The sequence below is a fragment of the Chiloscyllium punctatum genome, chromosome 27, assembly GCF_047496795.1.
Source record: "Chiloscyllium punctatum isolate Juve2018m chromosome 27, sChiPun1.3, whole genome shotgun sequence".
Taxonomy (NCBI): Eukaryota; Metazoa; Chordata; class Chondrichthyes; order Orectolobiformes; family Hemiscylliidae; genus Chiloscyllium; species Chiloscyllium punctatum.
The window spans coordinates 40,035,208-40,056,280 of NC_092765.1; the positions used below are offsets into that span (position 1 = coordinate 40,035,208).

At 40.1% G+C, this 21,073-nt stretch overlaps 1 protein-coding gene across 2 annotated transcripts in view; it reads left to right on the top strand.

Annotated features, from left to right (window-relative positions):
• The window catches only part of grik3 (glutamate ionotropic receptor kainate type subunit 3), a 507,530-nt gene that overhangs the window by 244,942 nt on the left and 241,515 nt on the right, over window positions 1-21,073 (top strand). For both annotated transcript variants that reach the window (XM_072548544.1, XM_072548545.1), the window contains one exon: window positions 9,973-10,086. In XM_072548544.1, coding sequence (XP_072404645.1) covers window positions 9,973-10,086 — 114 coding nt within the window. The remainder of the gene's footprint in view (window positions 1-9,972; window positions 10,087-21,073) is intronic.

Genomic DNA, 21,073 nt, shown 5'->3' on the forward strand with positions numbered 1-21,073 from the left:
CTACACTCTCCACTACTTCAGAACTTCACCATTGCTCATCCTCTCTCCACAACCCCACTGTTTTCATCTGTGCTGAAGATGGATCATATTCAATTCAAAATATGAGCTCAATTTCTCTATCCACGCCAATAGGGTATCTTCCATACTTTCTATTTTTTCTTCTGCATAGCCACTTAATTCCCTCAGTAATTATCCTTCTTACTACCTTCTGACAAGATTTTTCACAAAAAATTGATTTAACTGAACATACCAGTGAGTGTGGTCTCCTCTGTGATTCCTAAAGCATCATTATCATATACTTTCAGCTGGAGATGCTCTGCCTGCCTTGACTATTGTTACTGTATGAATGAACATACGTTCAATAAATAATCAAAATAATTTCCTGTGTGACTTTGCTTTTTGCAGATCCTTACCCTTGTGATCATTTGTATTATTTTACCAGAACAGTGCATTATTTTGGGCACCTCATTACTCAAAACTGTGTGCTCATAGACATTAGCAAAGGTCAGCCACGTGAATAACATTCATAGTTAAAATCTACATCCACAACCTATATTTAAGACTTGTTGTGTAGCCATAATATATTAGCTAAGAGTTTGTGATTGGGTTTCTGCAGCGAAATATCCAAATATTCAAACCTTAAAGGCTCTTGAGACTATGCAAGTAATATTATTGCTCAGAAATACTTTTGTAGCATATCAATGTTGAATTTCCAGTACCCATATAAAACAAGTCTAAGGACAATATGTGTAGCCAGCAATTCACCAGTGCTACTGTGAAAATAAACTGTTATATCATTTGTTTATAAAAGACCAATGCTTTAATTTTTAAGCCACTGAGTCCTTCCAAGCAAGAGCAGTTGACATCAGGTGATAATATTTGTGTTATGCACATTCCTTCCATTACTTGTATGTATCAATCATTTTATAAATTATGTACTGTGCATATGTGCCTATTCCTCCCATCTCTTTTCTAGCAGGTGGTGTTGCCACTGCTGCTCTTGTCCTTCTTGATGGAAGTGGTTGTGGGTTTGGAAGATATTGTTTAAGGATCTTTGATGAATTTCAATGATGCATCTTGTTGATCGTACACACTGCTGCTACTGAGCTTTAGTGGTGAAGGGAGTGAATGTTAATAAATGTAATGCCATCAATTGGGCTACTTTAGCTGGGATGGTGTCAAGTTTCTTGAGTATTGCTGGAGTTATATTCATCCAGGAAACTGGGGAGTATTCCATCAGACTCCTGATTTGTGCCTCGGAGATTATGGATAAGCTTTGGAGAGACAGGATGTGAGTTACTCACTATAAAATTCCTCGCCTCTGACCTGCACTTGTTACCACTGTATTTATATGGCAAGTCCAGTTGATTTTCCAGTCAATGATAACCCCAGGATGTTGATAGTGTGATCTTTAGTGATGATAATGCATGGAACATCAAACATCAGTGGTTAGGGTCTCTCTTACTGGAGGCGGTCATAACCTGGCACAAATAATACTTGACAATTGTCACCCCAAGCTTAAATATTATCCAGATCTTGTTGCATTTGAACATGGGTTGCTTCAGTATCAGAGAAATCACAAATAGTGATGGACATCGTGCAATCATCGGCAAACATCCCTACTTCTGGCCTTATGATGGAGGGAAGATCTTAACCTAGCCTTTACAGAGAAACAGTGGCCTGTTTTATTCACCTTACTTTAGATAATTTAGCAGTCCATTCCCACATGCAACAAGACTTGTGATCCTTCTGATTTCAATCTTCATCTGACCTGCACTTTTCCCTTCTCCCAAAATCTCTCTGTATTCTTCACCAAACTCACTATACACGCCTGGCCATCCTACCAAACTTGCCATCAAACAAAGTCTGTCATCATTTAAGCTTTGAATATTGGCAAGGTTAGTTGGTTCATTTGCTTATCTCTACTATCTCTGCACCTTTCCTCACTCTCACAGACATCACCTTTCACTTTGAGAAAAAAAAAGCTCTTATGCACAAATTCTCTGAACTACAATTTCTTCCTCAAGGCCTTCAGCTAGGCATGGTGATGTTATCGACCGCTTGGACAGTTACTTTGGTTTTGCCTTTGACCACTTAATGCCATATCTGATTTCAAAAGGTGGACAAAGTCAAAAATTACATGACACCAGGTTATAGTCCAACAGGTATATTTGAAACTGCAAGCTTTCAGAGCGCTGCTTCTTTCTTATGCTTGAGGAAGGAGCAGGGGCTCTGAAAGCTTGTGGTCTCAAACAAAGCTAGAAAAATAGAATCCTGACCAGGATGTAAACAGGCCATTTGGCCCACAAGTCCACACCAACCCTCCAAAACGTATCCCACCCAAAGCCATCCCCCTACCACTCTACATTTCCCCTGACTAATACACCAAACCTACACATTCCTGAACACTATGGATAACTTAGCATGGCCAATTCACCTAATCTACACAGCTTTAGACTGTGGGAAGAAACTGAAGCACCCAAAGGAAACTCACACAGACAGTGACCCGAGCCTGGAATCAAACCTAGGTCCCTGGTGCTGTGATGCAGCAGTGCTAACCACTGAGCCACTGTGCCACCCTAAGAAATTTAAAAATAACACGGTGTCATGTGATTTTTGACTTTGTCCACCCGTCCAACACTGACACCTTTACTTCAAAAGGTGTTAGCAGACTGATTTCTATAAACAGAAAATTGTTTCAGTCCTCATCAAATATTCACATGTTTGTCAATGGAAGATCCCTTTCAATAAAATATCAAGAATTCTTTGCTTGAGCAGTTAATACAAAACAAAATTAACCATTGTGACAATGAAGTTTTCTTTTGACTTAAGAATCTCTCAAATGTTGACTATTTTTAGTTCACTTAAGTTCACTTGGGCGGCACAGTGGCACAGTGGTTAGCACTGCTACCTCACAGCGCTAGAGACCCGGGTTCAATTCCCACCTCAGGCAACTCTCTGTGTGGAGTTTGCACATTCTGTGTGGGTTTCCTCCCACACTCCAAAGATGTGCAGGTCAGGTGAATTGGCCATGCTAAATTGCCCGTAGTGTTAGGTTAGGGGTATGGGTGGGTGGTGGGGCGGTGTGGACTTGTTGGGCCAAAGGGCCTGTTTCCACACTGTAAGTAATCTAATCTGATCCATCATACATTTACGTTCCTGCTGATGTATAAAACATCAAATAACTGAATTTCAAAGAGCTCCAATAACTTAGAATTTAAAAATAAAATTCACTAAGACAACATTTTTTTTCCTCTCAGTTAGTTGTGGATTTTGCCATTTAGTTTGGTGTATGGAATAAATCAGATTTCTTTAGTCCAATTGCATATTTCTAAACATGCATTTTTTTATGGCTACAATGGCTTTGGTCCCATGTTTACACTATATTGTGCAGTTGTTGAGAGGGAGGCTTTGTAGTGGTGGAATGCCTGGCTCTACCCGTAAATTACGAAAGCATCTTAAAAGGATAAATATGTAGGGCATTCCTTTGGGTATAACCTTCAGCTTCATCAATGATTTTCCCTCTGTTGTAAAGTCAGAAATGGGGCTGTTCACAGATGATCACCCAATGGTCTTTGTTTTAGATTATACAGTTGTTCATTCCCATATTTAGCAAGATCTGGACAGAATTTAGATTTGAGCTGATAAGTACCAAGTGACATCTATATTATACACACAATAAGCAATGACCATATTAAACAAAAATAGTTCTAATCACCCTCATTGACACTCAATAATACTAACATATCAAATCCTCTTCCAGGAATAAAGGTCACCATTTTCTCCAAACTTAATAGAAAAAGATATTGAAATATCTTGGCTACAAGGCTAGTATTCTGGAACAACTCACCATCTACAAAGCCTGTCCACTATCTGAAAGACACTTGTTGGGATTGTGGTGAAATGCTGTCATGACTTGTTCCAGTGAGGTCCAACAACTCTTGAGAAACCTGATGCCCTCCAGTTCAAATATGCCTGCCTGCTTGACGCCCCATCCACCACATTAACATTCACTCCTGCCACCAAAAGTCCAGTTTGCCAATCCTAGTTACAAGGATTTTTCATCAGCACCTTTCAAACCCATGACATTCTATCACTTGGAAGGTGGGGTGAGCATTCTGACTTAAAAAAAAATACACCTCTGTTGCTTTCTTGGCACTCCCTCAAAATCTTGGTAATCCCTCTCTAAAAGCACTGTAGGTGTGCCTTCACTCAAAGGCAGATCAAATAGATTGCTCCCTATCACCTCCTCAAAGGCAATAGGGATCTGGACAATTGCCAGCAGTGCTCACATTCTATGAGTGAATACAAAATATTTTGAAATTAAATGGCTTATTTAACAATTTGCGATTTATGTGGTGTTCAAAATCATAAGAAATGTTGGCTATGGTTTATTGTGTACAGTCTTGCACAACAAGTCATAAAAATGAGGATCGGGACAAGTTTATTTATTAACAGATGTTATGCATTAATACAAGGATACAGCTGAAAATAGTGTACACAAAACATTAGTCTTTGTCATGGAGAAGAAGTTTCACTTCTACTGAAGTTTTTTCAGTTTGGAATCCAGGAGATCAGCAATTACTTTACTAAATCTAGTTCCCCTCCACCCTGAGAGAATTGCAGTCCCACTATTTCATGAATTTATGATTCTGTCCCAGTTAAGGAGTCGGAAACAATGCTGAATGAGAGTCCTAGCTCACAGATCTCCGAAAGGGCAAACTTTGCAAACACCAATGTAAAAAATGACTCCAACTTTTATCTCTTCTTGTTAAGCTCATCTCGAGTCAGGAATATGGCAGAGTTATATTCAATGGCATATGAACATTTCCAATGCAAGTTTACTCAGAATTACACTGGAAATAATTAGTGGTAGAGCTTTATTCTAAAATTACATTTTTGTTTTCCAATGTGCCTCCAGTTGAGAGGACCCTTTGCTTATTGCTAGGTAAGGTTCCACATCTCATGCTTCTCTTTTGTCATCTTAGCCAAATAGCCATCACTCATTAGTCAGGGTCAACTTGATATGACTTTCACAAATCCCCAGGAACAAATAGGAACATTGGACAATTCTCTGTGGCATTGGAGATCGGCAGCAAGATATGCTGGGTAATTTGTGTATAGAACTGGCTTCTCCATGTTTCTGTAAAACTTGATAAGCTGCACGATATGCAATATATCATTGAGAATGACATTAATGTCAGGATTCTGGGATTCTATATTCTTAGATTTATCAACTATAAATATTTCTTCAAATAAAAGCACAAAAGAGTTTTAACAACAGCAATTGGACAATAGCACCAAAACATCTCAAATCAGAACCTACAGGAGAAACAAAGTAGGTCTGTCAACATTTGTGGGGAGAGAAAACAGAGTTAACGTTTGGAGTCCAGCATGACCTTTCTTCAGAAAATGCAGAGATTTGAAGAAGAGTCATAGTGAACTCAAAAGATTAACTGTGTTTCTCTCTCTTCTGGTGCTGTCAGACTTGCTGAGTTTCTCCAGTACCTTCTGTCTATATTTCAGTTCTTCAATGTATGCAGCACTTTGCTTTTATTAGACCAACTGATCTATTGCATTTTTACATTGCAACCAACTCAGCCACTTACATGCATCATATCTTGAATATTTTCTTCCAATTGAAATGCATTGTCTTGTTCTTTGGATCAACCTGTATTGTCCAATTCACAAATCTAATTTTATTTGTGGAAGAATTCCATCTGAAATCCTTTTTTACTCCCAGTTTGTGATCTCTGGAATGTCAACCTTCCATTACAATGGATTGTTAGTCTGTATTAATTCCTGTCAATCCTCTTCATACATTCCTGAAATTTTCAGTCAAAGTACAGTGCGATAATTGATTTCCAAGGTAAAAAGGTCAACTGTCGCCTGATATTTTTTCCTCATAATCATATTCCCAATACTCCAGGATTTTTGTTGTTACTTGCCTCCATCTGCTAAGATGCAATTATATCTTTCTTGTCATTAAGTAAATAGAATGCACAATTCTCCAAAATGAGATTTGATTACTGCTGGAAACATCATCAGTTTATTCTCTTTTATGATCTGAATTCATTGATTTGGAATATAGTGATCCCTGAAGAAGGGCTTATGCCCGAAACGTCGATTCTCCTGCTCCTCGGATGCTGCCTGGCCTGCTGTGTTTTTCCAGCATTACATTTTTCAACTCTGGTCTCCAGCATCTGCAGTCCTCACTTTCCCCTTGGAATATAGTAAGCCAATTTCACATAGATTTATCTGATCTAAACACGATCTCTTCCTTGATCAATAAGATGCTTCATTTTACTTGTAGTTCAAAATCTGTTTAAGAATAAGGAAGAATGGACATTGTGAGAAAAGAGGTGACATTAATAACCTTGTCAAATGTGAATCTCATTGACAAATTAATTTCAACACAGACAAATCTGAAATGTCATGTTTTTGGTAGCCGGAACAAGGAAGACATGTACTGATTGAAAATAGGAGGGGTACTTCAATCACAAATATTAGCTGGATTGGGTATATTAACAGTTTGAAAATATTTAAATCACTTCAACCCACACACTTCTATTTTAATCGATATGCACAAAAGATTGTGCCATGGGTATGTTTCTAAGAGTAAAAGTGGTGGGTTAAATCACATGATATAGCTTAACTTTAACCTGTTTTTGGACTTAACCCTGGCCAATTTGCATTTCCTAGTTCTTGGGAAACCCAGTGTCTAAAGGAAAGCATGGCTTACTGCATGGAAAAGATTATCATACTGCCTGTGGATAAAGAAGAACCCAAGCTTAACTTTATTGCTGGCTCTGCTTAGGACCCATGTCCACAATCCAAATATCTCCAACCTCATTGAGCTACTTAGCACTGGGGATGTGATTCAGTCAGACCTATGGAAGTAAACAGAGGGAGCACACCAAATGTTCATCAAACTAATTCCTCTGAAAAACAGACTGTTCTATGAGAAAGATGAAATAAACTGAGCCTACCGGATAAGAGTGTTGCCAAAGCTTTTCTTAATGTGTAAAAATATTTGCTAATTTGTATGTTGTACTATTGCACTAATCTCATAAAGGTAATAAGAGATTACACCAAAAAATCAACCGGATGACAACATGACATAAGATGCCTTAGTATAAGGATCCCCATTTATTCTTTCTTTATTCAATTAACAGTTAAGCAAGGACTCGGTCAATCTGCTAATTGGCCAGTAAGCTATATACTTAATATAGCCACAATCTAAGTCATATAACCCAGTCTGCATATGCAAGTCTGAGATATCATAATCTGGACATTAATAGTCATTGATAAGTTTCCAGATATCTGACACAACATGAACTGGACTCTGTGTGGCATATGTTCCTGGTTAATAAAAATAAATCCATAAATGTGCATGAGCATTCATACCTCCTGCCCTGACAATAAAGTTTGCACCACCTGAACCAATATTTTCATGAAGTGGGAACACAAGCTAATAATTTTCACATTTCCTGCAACCCACCTCAAGGGTGAAAATCTGTCCACATGAACTTTAAATGTAATTTTCTATTTATTAGTAGTTCAAATTCAATGCAAGATTCCTGTTATTGCATCTGAGAAATTACAATTGTAATATTTGTAAGTGTGATATCAGGAGAGTGATCCAAGTGTTCTTTTATCAAAACCAAGTGGGTAGCACTGCTACCTCACAGTGCCAGTGATCCGGGTTCAATTCCACCGTCAGGTGACTGTCTGTGTGGAGTTTGCACATTCTCCCTGGGTCTGCTTGGGTTTCCTCTGGGTGTTCCAGTTTCCTCCCATAGTCCAAAGATGTACAAGTTAGGTGGATTCGCCATGCTAAATTGCCCATAGTATGTAAGAATGTGCAGGCTAGGTGGATTAGCCAGGGAAAATGCAGAGTTATAGGAAAAGGATGGGGTGATTGTCTGGGAGGGCAAAGAGTGGATGTGAACCCAATGGACCGAATGGCCATCTTCCACACTGTAGGGATTCCATGAAAACTTCCTGTAGAGGGTTTCCTCCACAATAATTGGCAGGCTACCAGCAAATTCTCGCAGATCATAAAGGATTCCCCAAAATCCATTAAACTAATTTGAGAGAGATTATCAACAACTGAAAGGAAAGCAGGAATAAAGGAACAAACACTTATAGCATAGAATGACGCCATTCTGCCATTGTGTTTATCAGATCCAGTTCCTAGAGCAAGTTAAAATGAATTGCATCGCCTCAGCCAGTTCATATGTCCAAGTGTCCCATTCTTCACCAATTCTATATCAATTGCTCTCTGGTCTTAGTGATATCTTGAAATTGATAATCTTTCATCATTGACTCACCAAAGTAATGAATGACACATATCCAATTGATCAAAATCCTTCATCAGCATCGAGACCTCTTTAGGCCTTCCCTTTTCCAAAGGCAATAAGTTAATTTTCCCCTCAGAACTGGTATCTTTCTGAGAAATCTCTGTTGTATCTGTTGCATAGAATTGCACAGAAGATTGAACACAGTAACAGGCTACTCAAATAAACCAAGCTAGTGTTTATGCTTCTCTGACACAACGTTTCAACATTCCTCCAACTCTGTCAACATAACCCTCAATTCCTTCCCTTATTTGCATGTCTAGTTATTCATTAAGTACACCAATCCTATTGTCTTCATCTGCTTCCTGAGGTACTGAGTACCCTGTTTTCACCACTTTCTGGGTAGATGCTTCTGAATTCCCTGTTAAATTTAGCACTAATTATCTTACATTACTGGTTTCTTTTTTACTTTTTCCTCACAAGTAAAAACATTTTCTGTGTCAATGAGTTTCTGGGTTTCAATGTCCTTTTTGTAATGGAATGTCCACGATTGCAGACCGCGTTTTTAACTGGCCTGGAAGCAACAGAATTAATTTTACTTACAAGTCAGCAAATGCAGGGAAGAGAAAAGGAATATAGAATTCTTAAGATACTGTCAAGTCTGAGATGCTCCTGGGATTGCTTTGTGGATTTTTAAACCGCTTTACTTTAATTCACTGTCAATGGATATCCACAGATGACTGACAAAAGATCAATCATCCATCTCTATGAATTTCATTAGTCTTAGTCAGAAAGATAACTCTTCAAAAACATACACTTCTGATTAGAAAAAGTGTCTCACAAAGATAACAAATGAGAATGTATCAGATCAGTTATCCAATTCTTGCTAAATTAATAACACATCATAAACAGCCCTGTAGCTGATAAGACTAGTGCCTTTGTCAGCCATTGTGCAGGGAACTAAGCTGGTGAAAAATATTTAGTGATTAACTGGCCAGACTGTTTGAGGACTGTACTTAGCACTGTTAGCATGCATCTCTGTTGCAGGAGTTTCTGTGATCAGCACTCAGCCGTGAGTTGGACACCTCAATACATTTCAATGCAGAAGTATAAGATATCCTTAGGAGAGACCATGCACAATAGCCGAACATCTTACCCAAAGCCCTGTCATCAATACCTATGCTGTGACTCAACTCACTGAACCAGAAGTTTGGTAAATGACTTCTGAGAACTCAAATGCTTAATACAAATTGCACCTCTCCAGCCACATCTATGATTGCTTCAAAAAACTCTGTCAGTCTATTTAAGTGAATGTCACTGTGTTATTTTAAACATGTTAATATGTCAATATACGTCATCCAAGATAGCTTTAGAAAATGTATTTTTGATAAAATATAATTGGTAATGCCGTTGGAGTTCAAAACTTTACACTGTGTTATAGCTAGACATTAATAAATAATAAGTCTCCTACTTTCTCTATTACTCCTCATAAATGAACATTTAAATAAAGAAACATCTCTTTGGGAAGCCTTGAAACCTTCGTGCTATAAGGGAGTTTCATGGTATATTGAACCACACTGTAACGGCTTTTCACTGTATTACATCTTCTGAATGTAATGTTTTGTGACTGCGTTTGATAATTTTATGAAAATTATGTTCTCTTGTAACACAGGTTGGGACCTGGGACACAGTCAATGGTTTAAATGTCACCGAGATTTCAAGGGGAAGAGTTTCTAACATAACAGACTCATTGACAAATCGGTCACTGATTGTGACAACAATCCTGGTAGGTGATTTTGCTACATCCTCTTTTCTTGTGTAAAGTAATTGGTCTGAAACAGAGTTCTGTATATTTTGGTACTGAGATCCAGACTACAGATCAAAGTTAACTACTGGATTGCAGCATCTTAATCTTCAAGATTCAAACCCCACCCCCTTCTTTCAAGCTTTTTAACTGTTAAATTCATAGGACAGAGTCTAATATGGTGTGAAATCATGTGTGAAGTCTATTGAGGCCTGTTGCAATGTCGGAAAATTGCTGAATCTTTTAAATGAACACATCAAATGCCCAGTTCTTGCTGGGCAACAGTGGGTTGCCTTTTATGGGGGATTATTGCTTGTTAACAGTTTTATTAACAGCAAATTGTGCTTTATTAATGTGCAGCTTTCTATCCTCCCATCCTACCCTGAAGCAACTAGATGCCAAGAATTCTCAAAATGGAAGTCAGAGTGGGTACCTGGCAACTTCAGCTTGCTTTTTGCTTCAAAGAACCTCCATATAGGACACTGGGCATCAACACCTCACAGCATGCTTCATGGGTATCACCCACATCAATGCACGTTGACATCCTGACACACGGCAGCATCTATGAAACCCCCATGGCACATCTCTTGTCCATTTAAAAGTGTTTCTGCACTTCCCTTGCAATAGCAATTGTCATTGTAGTGCTGGAGCAAGAACACTTGGTGGTTAGGAGCACACACCCAGATCAAGGACTTGACAAGGCTGTATCTTTGGGTTGTTCAGTTATTCTCTTCCTGCTCATTCACTTTGACTCTACCTGGATCCTCATAGCAATCCAGATTGGCATTGCCTTGCTTTCTCTTTCTGAGGCTTGGCCCTCAGTTAGAGATACCAGGTTCACAATATTTCTGTATCGCCATGCTATTTAGCACAGATACAAAGCCAGGAGGCTTATCATGGATGTCAGCAGGCTTCAGTCAAATCAAGAGATATAAGCTTTTATCAGAGATAAGCAGAGTAATCAAATTGATCTCCAATAAGACCATGATATGTTGGAGCAAAAGTAGGCTATTCATTAGGTCTAATCTGCTGTTCTGTGATATTATGGCTGATCTGATAATCCTCAAGTCTACCTTCTTTTCTTATCCCATATCCTTTGATTACTTTACTGACTAAAAATCAATCTATATCAGCCTTGAAGGTACTTATAAATCCAGGCTAGACACTACTGTGGCAAAGAATGCAGCAGATTGGGGCAGCATGGTGGCTCAGTGGTTAGCACTGCTGCCTCACAGCGCCAGGGAGCCAGGTTCAATTCCACCTTCGGTGGCTGTCTGTATGGAGTTTGCATGTTCTGCGTGGCTTTCCTTCAGGTGCTCCGGTTTCCTCCCACAGTCCAAAATGTGCAGCCGAGGTGAATTGGCTATGCTATAGTGCAGGGATGTGCAGGCTAGGTGGATTAGCCATGGAGAAATGCAGGGTTTAAGGAATAGGGTGGGCCTTGATGTGAAGCTCTTCAAAGGGTTGGTGTGGACTTGATGAACTGAATTGGCCTGCTTCCAGACTGTGGGGTTTTCCTGACTGTCCTTTGGGAGAAAAGAAGTCGTCCTCATCTCTGTCTTAAATAGATGGCCCTTACCTTGAGAACAGAGTGGAAGCACATGCTTTGAATTTTTTTTAAGGCAGTTATGGTTCTTGATGAGCAGTGGGGTGAAAGGTATGCTGGAATATGGAGTATCAGATCAGAAGGACTTGAACAGGCCAGGAGAATGAACAAAGAAGTGGCAAATGGAATAGAATGTTGAAAAGGGTGAAATTTTGCACTGTGGTAGGAGGTAAAGGGATTGGATTATTTTCTTAATTGGGAGAAGCTTTGGAGATTTGAAGTATAAAGGGATTTAGGAGTCCTCCTTCAGGGTTCTCTTAATATGCAGATTCAGTTGGCAGTTAGGCAGCTTCAATGTTAGCAATCACTTTGAGAGGGCTACAATATAAGGGTAGGGATTTACTGCTGAGGGCATATAAGACTCTGATCAAAACACATTTGAAATATTGGGCCTGGTTTTGTGCCCTGTATCTAAGGAAGAATATGCTGACTTCGGAGGGGGGGGGGGAGGTGTGGAGAGGAACTTTTTTTTTATTTCACAAGATGACAACATCAGTGACTAGGCCAGCCCTTACTGTCCATCCCAGAGGGCAATTTAGAGTTAACCATGTTCCTGTGGGTCTGAAGTCACACTAAGGCCAGACCAGGTAAGGATGGCAGTTTCCTTCTCTATAGGACATTAGTGATCCAGATGGGTTTTTTCAACAATCATCATTAGACTCTTAATTCCAAACATTTTTTTTATATTGAAGTTAACTCCCACCATCTGCTGAGGCAGGATTTGAACCCAATTGCCCCTGTGTCTCTGGATGAATAGTCCAGTGATAAATACCACTCGGTTGTCACCTCCCCAAAACCCAAGGACCGAAGAGCTTGGCAAATGAGTAGCAGTAGAGGGCTTTTGGTCTGTACTCAATGGAGTTCAGAAGGATGAGAGGGCATCTGATTGAAACTTACAGAATACTGAGATGCCTCAATAGAGTAGATGTGGAGAAGATGTTTCCACTGGTAGGAGACACCTGGACCAGGACCCGAGGGCACAGCCTCAGAGTGAAAGGATGACCTTCGAACTGAGAGGAGAAGGGATTTCTATAGCCAGAGGATGGTGAATCTGTGGAACTCATTGCCGCAAAAGGCTGTGGATGCCAAGTCATTGAGTGTATTTAAGACAGAGTTATATAGATTCATTATTATTTCAGGGGCCAAGTGTTTCAGGAAGAAGGCAGGTGAATGGGGCTGAGAAATATATTGATGACCTAATATGACCTAATTCCGCTCCTATATCTTATGGTCTCATCAGCCATGATCTTACTGAATGGCTGAGTAGGCATGTGGACTCAGATGACTTACTCCTACTCCTAACCTATATGTTCAGGGACTTGTACGTTCTCTTTTTGGATAGCAGAATTGAAACTTTGAAGTCAGATTTCAGCAGTTTTAATGATTCCTATATTCAAATAACGGATTAAAGAGGTACAGTAGGCCTTGGGACTCATCGAGACTTCTAGTTCCTCATTAGTTCCTTGGCCCCACTTCCAGTTTGCCTGTCCTTTCCAAATAACAGAAGTGAGTTTCTGAAAGCCTTTCTCTTTGTGCTCCCTTTGACTGAGAATGCTCTTTCTGGGGATAACTCTCAGAGACCTTCCTGTAGAACTCTACAAAATGCTGTCACTCAACTTGTTTGAGTGAACTGGTGGCTATACAAGCCTTGATGAATCGTTGCTCTACCAAGCCAGTCAAATAAATTGGAATTCCTAATGGCGTGCTTTCAGTTGCCTACTTCTTAAGAGACTTTGCGTTCTCACATCTTTGGCAGGACACATTATGATGTCTAATTGTTACGTGAATTCTAAATTTCATCCTTTTTTTGTTTTATGATGGGATAACACATCAGTTTGCTACTTTTGGGGCTGTGGTGAATCAGTAATGACTAGAGCAGAGTACTCTCTGCCTTTTTACGGACAGACTATCCTTCTTTTCAAAATGTATGATGTGACAGTTAGACATTTGTAACAACAGAAAGAGACCATTTAGCTCATTATAATGGTTTGAAACTGTCACTAAATTCTGGTGACCTGACCTTATCTCATATGCTTTCTTCTTATTTTCAACTGTTTACTTGCTTTCCTTTGAAAAAGCTGTTAAAAATCATCGGTCAAAGAGTGTGTTTGGACATTCCAGCCTCTGCATGAAATGTTGCCCGAATTCCTTTTGTTCTTTTCATATTATATTAAACTTATGACTTCCCATTACCAATTCACCAATCAGAACAAATTTAGCTTTTCTGACTTATTACTCAAAATCATTCATCACTTTGAATACCTTGGGAAAAAATCCTCTTGGCCTTCCTTTTGTAATCACAAAAGCTCCAGCTCTTTTATCTCTCTTGATTTCTAAAGTCTTTCATCTCTGGTAATCTTAGTGAATAACGTTTGCATTCCTTTTATGGCCTTGCTGTTCACCCAAAAGAGCTTACTGCTATATAAGTGTAATCCCTAGGTCTCCTTTGTGGCATGTTTTTTAAAAGTTTTACTCTTTGGTTTACATATTCCCTCTTTTTATTCCCCTCAATCACTCCAGATTTTGCCAGATGTAATTTTGGCTGACATAATATTAACCTGTCCAAGTCTTACACAAGGCATTGACAATCCTGTCCATGGTGGCTGAGAGATAACTGGCAGGGAGATGGGGTCGGGGAGGGGAGAAGGCAGCGGAATGCAATAGGTAGATGAAAGTGGGGGGGAAGGTGATAGGTCAGAGAGGAGGGTGGAGTGGACAAGAGGGAAGGACCATGGACAGGTCAAGAGGGCAATGGCGAGTTGGAAGGTTAGGACTGAGATAAGGTCAGGGAGGGGGAATGGAGAAACTGGTGAAGTCCACATTAATCCCATGTGGTTGCAGTGTCTCAAGGCGGATGAAGCATTCTTCCTCCAGGCATCGGGTGGTTAGGGTTTGACGATGGAGGAGGCCCAGGACCTGTTAGGGTTTGGCAATGGAGGAGGCAGATCGTTTCAGAGAACATCTCTGGGACAACACATCAACCAATCCCACCATCCCATGGCTGAACACTTTAACTCCCCCTCCCACTCCACCCAGGACATGTAGATCCTAGGCCTTCTCCAGATACCTATGCCTGCCAGTGGACCCAGCTCCCACCACAGCTTGTCCTCCATCACAATCACTAATCCATGTAACATCTTCGACAATCAGCCTCACCTGCCTCATCATGCCACATTAGTAACTCTGCCTGCTCTCTGTGCAGCATCTTAGCTTATTTGGGAAGCATCCCCATCTGCACCAACAGTTAGAGATGTGCCATCCACTCTTATCATCCATGTACCTGCCTCTCTGTCATTCTTGGAGCAAATCAGCTCACAATAGGCCAGTGGGGTGTCGCCCATTATTGGTCTGCTCCTCCTACTAGAGGTTGCCTTGACTTCTTGAGTAAAGACTATCCCCTTTGACTGGAATGAAGTCTTCCGACAACTTTGGCAAGCTTCTTTGCTTTATGTCTGTGCTAAATGGCACAGTAATACAGTAGTAGTATCAGCCTGGCACGAATAGAGGAGGGCCAATGAACAAAAATACAATGCAAAGTAAAGCAGTGCCAGAAGGGGATGTTGTGGGCACCTGGTAGGTTCAGTGTGTGTGAGCGCTATGACAATGAGCGAAGAGGCCAGAGACACAGCTTGGTCCAGTCCATGACCTGGGTATGTGCCCCTGAGGCCAATGTGTCCTTGTTACTACCTTACAGGGATATCTGCTGGTATCATTAAAACTGCACTCAGCAAGCAGTTCATTGTCAGTTTTGGAACTTTGGTCATGCTTCCTCAACTAGTTGTCCACTTAAATCTGTCACTCTTTGATGTTTGTCACACAGTTTCCAAAAGGAGGAATCTAAGAGCAGGCACTCCATTTGAAAAGGCTTCTAAGTGGATCAGAAATGTGCTGAGACGTGTCAGATGCCAATGTTCATATATCTTGGGTACATGTGACCAGTGCCCATGGTGCGTGCCTGAGATGTTGGTGCCCAGTCTGTAACATGAAGGCCTTTAGGGCCAAGCAGAGAATTGAATCTTCCATGATCCTGCTCTCGTTTCCATGTTGGGTTTCCCCATTGGCAAGTTCAGTAAGATCACAAGCTGTAGCGTGTTGAACTGTTAACAAGGTGGGCTTGTAATGGAGAAAGTGAGGACTGCAGATGCTGGAGATCAGAGCTGAAAATGTGTTGCTGGAAAAGCGCAGCAGGTCAGGCAGCATCCAAGGAACAGGAGAATCGACGTTTTGGGCATAAGCCCTTCTTCAGGAATGAGGAAGGTGTGTCCAGCAGGCTAAGATAAAAGGTAGGGAGGAGGGACTTGGGGGAGGGGCGTTGGAAATGCGATAGGTGGAAGGAGGTCAAGGTGAGGGAGATAGGCCGGAGTGGGGTGGGGGCGGAGAGGTCAGGAAGAAGATTCCAGGTTAGGAAGGGCTAAGATAAAAGGTAGGGAGGAGGTCTTGGGGGAGGGGCGTTGGAAATGCGGTAGGTGGACCTGCAATCTTCTTCCTAACCTCTCCGCCCCCATTATTTTCTAAATGGGATGAGGTTTCAGAAATCTGAAGCACAACAGCACTTGTGACTCTTAGTTTAAGATTCACTTAAGAGGCGGCACAGTGGCTCAGTGGTTAGCACTGCTGCCTCACAGCGCCAAGGACCCAGGTTCAATTCTCGCCTCAGGCAACTATCTGTGTGGAGTTTGCACATTCTCCCTGTGTCTGCTTGGGTTTCCTCCGGGTGCTCCAGTTTCCTCCCACAGTCCAAAGATGTGCAGGTTAGGTGAATTGTCCATGCTAAATTGCCCATAGTGTTAGGTGCATTAGTCAGGGGTGAATGTAGGGAAATGGATCCGGGTGGGTTGCTCTTCGGAGGGTCAGTGTGGACTTGTTGGGCTGAAGGGCCTGTTTCCACACTGTAGGGAATCTAATCTAACACACAGGTTCTGTTGGCAGTTAGGATGGCAAATGCATTCATTTCAAGACAGCTAAAATATTAGAACAGAGACATACTGTTGAGGACCCTGCAGACTGCATTTGGAATATACTGAGTGGTTTTGGACAATTTAACTAATGAAGGGTGTGGTGGCATTGAAATGGGTCCAGAGGGGGTTTATAAGAATGATCCCGGGAATTATGGACAGTTTATAGCAAGAATGGTTGAGGAGTCTGTGTCTGTACTTAATGGAGTTCAGAAGGATAAGGTGGGATCACATTGAAACTTATAGAACACTGAGAGGCTTGGAAAAAAATGGACATGGAAAAGATGTTTCCAACAAACATCTTAGCAATATCTTAGGAGAGATTAGGATCTGAGACCACAGTCTCAGAGTGAAGGGACGATTCTTTAGAACTGAGATGAGAAGGAAATTCTTCAGCCAAAAGTGGTGAACATGTGGAAGTTATTGCTGGAGAAAGCTGTGAAGATCAAATAATTGAATATATTTAAGACAGAGATGCATGGGTTCTTGACCAGTAAAGGGATCGATGGTAATGAAGAGGAGGCAGGAGAATGGGGATGAGAAACGTTTCAGCCATGATCGAATGGCAAAACAGACTCAATGGACTGAATGGCCTAATTCTGCTCCTGTATCGAATGGTCTTAATACTTTCACCTTTGGTGAGAGGAAAAGTAGGATGATTAGGGCAACACAGAAGGCTAGTGCGTAGGCAGATTTCAGATAATATGTGAGAAATCTCGCTAGGTCTCACAGAGGTAAATCCTCCATTAAACCTGCCATAGACGACACAGTCAATTTCTTGTAAAATTCAGGTCTATTTATAAAAGTATTTCAGTGGTTGTAATGTCCTTTTGGGCATCCTGTGGTTATGGATTGAGATTTGAACACCAAACCATCTGACTATGATGTAAGAGAACAGCCAACTGTACTACAGCTAACCAAATGAGCATTTGCAGGACCAGTTCTAAAACTGATGTCATTGATATTTATAGCCAACAGGAGGGTTAATTTATCAGGCTGGAGACATCTTTCTGAACAGTTCCACTCCCCGTGCAGATCAATCTTTATTTCTGGTATCAAACAGTCCCATGCCATCAACAGTCAGGACCTAGGCATGTCACTTCCTGTCTAACACAGTTAATATTAAAGAATTATCAGAGTTTGTATCACCAATGTGTATAAAGTTGGTATATTTCTATACATATAAGACAAGTTTCCATTTTGGCAGTCAGGTAATTGCCCGAAACATGTTCAAAGTTGTATTAATTATGTTACAGTTCATCTGACTAGCGTACATAAAATAGATAGTTCAATGTAGAATTATAAGGTCATTTTTGGTGAATTATAAAGTCATTTTTTGCTGAATATAAATCAGGTTGTTCACCGATATAACTACAGAATTCCTACAGTGTGGAAGCAGGCCATTTGGCCCATTGAGTCCATGTTGGCTCTCTAAAGAACATCCAACCCAGACCCACCCTATCCCTGTAACCCTGCATTTCCCATGGCTAACCCAACTAGCCTGCACATCCCTAAATACTATGGGCAACTTAGCATGGCCAATTCACCTAACTTGCACATCTTTGGACTGTGGGAGGAAATTAGAGCACCCATACAGTCACAGGGAGAATGTGCAAGCTCCACACAGATTGTTGCCTGAGGGTGGAATTGAACCCAGGTCCCTTGAGGCAGCAGAGTTAACCACTGAGCCACGATGCTTTCCATAGAGGACAGCACACTAGCATGCTCACATCTGAGATGGTTAGATTGCAGTTCAATTTCTGCTAAAATTGATTTGCAGAATCAAAAATGTAGCATCTTAAATGAGGTCGTACAATTGGTATCATATTGAGAGGTAATTGTTTTCTTTCCAAAATACTTAATGTTTTCAAGCATGTTTCAATTTTAGTATTGAGCTGTAAATGTGTTCATTGCTGAAACTAAGCATTATTAATAATTGTTCAGTGAGTTGAACTTTAAACTTATTGAAAATGTTACAGAAATCTCAAATATAAATGATGCAGAGCACAGCTCACTTACTTGGATTGTCCTCTCATTACTAATGTGAATAAATTGAAACTCGGCTTCAAAAAAAACACATTTCAGGCAAAATTCAAAATGAAGTTTATTTTCATAAAACAAAGGATCTGAGAAATATGGTACAGATTATTAAACTTTCTGTGAGGATGGAAATATAAGTATGAAAGAAATTGAAGAAAATATTTCACATATTTCTGAATATACAGGCCATAAAACTGTGAACTCAAGAGCAAATACACTGCTGAGAAATCTGTTATTTTGCTGAAGTGTCACTTGAATGGGGTGGCCTATTTATTTTCAGCATCACATTTTCTATTATGATGTGAATTGGTGGTTAACAGAATTCATCAAATAGGGACACTGCAGAGAAAATTATATCAATTCGATTTATCGTGGTGACCACTGTTGAAGATCATAGAGGAAAATACCAATTCTATTAATTCAATAAAATCCATTCAGTTCTATTCTCAATAGTCTTTTTTTTTATCTTAGTAAAACATAATACAGAACAAGGAATGAGAGTTAATCCTAAATAGATTAATAATCTTTGTTGAGTTTGACACAAACACAATTCTTGCATTAATCTGGACAACACAGTGAGAGATGTTGTTCCATTTGGTGCATTATCTTATTAATGGATCTTCGGATGTGTTGATGCATTCTCGTCAGATTGATTCAATGTAGATTCTTTTAACAACGTTTTCAATTGTGTCTTCTACTCTTCAGCAATGAATATCATGGTCTGGATTTTTCACCACAGCAAAGAGCCTCTCAGTTGTGTCGAAAATACCAGTCAAGTCCAGAAATAGCATGTCTGATTTTACAATCATTGTTTGCAACAGTAAAGTTGATGATATTTCACAATTTGACTAACAGCTGCAAGTGGTTATAGACCCAAGTGTATTAGAAGAGATTGTGAACTAGAATAAAATGATTGTTGTGGTAAGGTTTTGTTTAGTTGAAAGAACAGAAATATGAAGAATTTTTTTTAATCATGGCCAATCTGCAATAGATATTTACATCTTTATTTTATAGAACTCCATTTTATTAACCTCTGCCCATGTTGGGTACTCTGTGAGTTAGCATGGTAAATGCTGCCACAAAAGGTGGTTGGCATTGGGCATAGTTTTTCTGAGTTTGCATGAAGTTGGTAGCAGGTTTGTGAAGGATCATGAGGATAGCTAGTGCAGCTTAGATTGGTATGAACACTGGAAGTGGTTAAAGGGTTTGTGTGGGATTTATAAGGCTTTCTGGGGTGGAAAGGTTGCATTGTGTGGTTTGGGTTGGTGCAGATGGGTAATGGGAAACATATTAGTGAGTTTCAGAGCCTATGCGAAGTGAAGTTAAGGGGATGCTTTATTCCATATTTTAACATTTTCAATAGAGTGCCAGAGCTCCTAGGAATTCCTTCCTCTGCACCTGACATTCTTGCCACTCCAGCAGAGGTTGTCCACCCAATTTCTAACATAAAGCATCTCTGCCAGAATGAAAATCTGATGCCTGGGCAGCTAATTCTGGAAGCCAGATTCAGGGAACTTCCCTGACATTGTGCAGATAAAGATCCAAGTCTATATGCCTTCAAGTATTGGGTGATTTAAAACAATGGGGTGGGTGAGAGATTTGTCAAGCAACCATGACCCAATGCCAACTTGAGAATTTGAAACTCTCTTGTTTTTTCCTTTTAGAGATAGTTGAAGGATTTTTTTGTTAAAAATGGAGACAAATCAATCGTTGATGATCTCGATCACATTTTTAGAATTTCTGTAGTCTCTAGAAAATTGCTGGGGAGTTAGAATGAGACAATGTGGTTGGCTGGAGTTGCAAGAAATATCAAGCTATGACTCTGACAGTTCTCTTATTTTAACACCAGCTCATCCTTGTAAAGCCCCACCCACCTCTCATCGAGTTCCTCAGCTTTCATTGGTCAGTGTTTTTTGTGTTTCTTTTTAAATTTAACCAATAAGTCTAAGGTATCAAAACAGTTAACAGAAATTTAGAATTGAGAGCCCATGTTTTGTTATAAGCTACATGAGTTGACATACAAATAGAAATAGATCAATATGATGTCATAGTTATTACATTGACAGTTTTACCATCTTCCTTGCTAAGTATGCTTGCAAGCAGCAGAGAGATTTCCTCTTGATTCTCCTCAACGTGAATTTTGCTTCTGTTCCTTGATGATGCACTTGATCAAAAGCTGCCTCACTCAACCTCACTTCACCTCTAACGTTTAGCTCATTTGTCTGTGTTTAGTGCAAGCTTATAGTGAAGTCAGGAGCTGACTGGCCTTGGCTGAAGCTAAACTGAGCATCAATGAGCAGGTTACTCATTTGTGAGAGCCATTTTATAAAACTGTCAACAACCCCTGCAATGACTTTGCTGATGACCA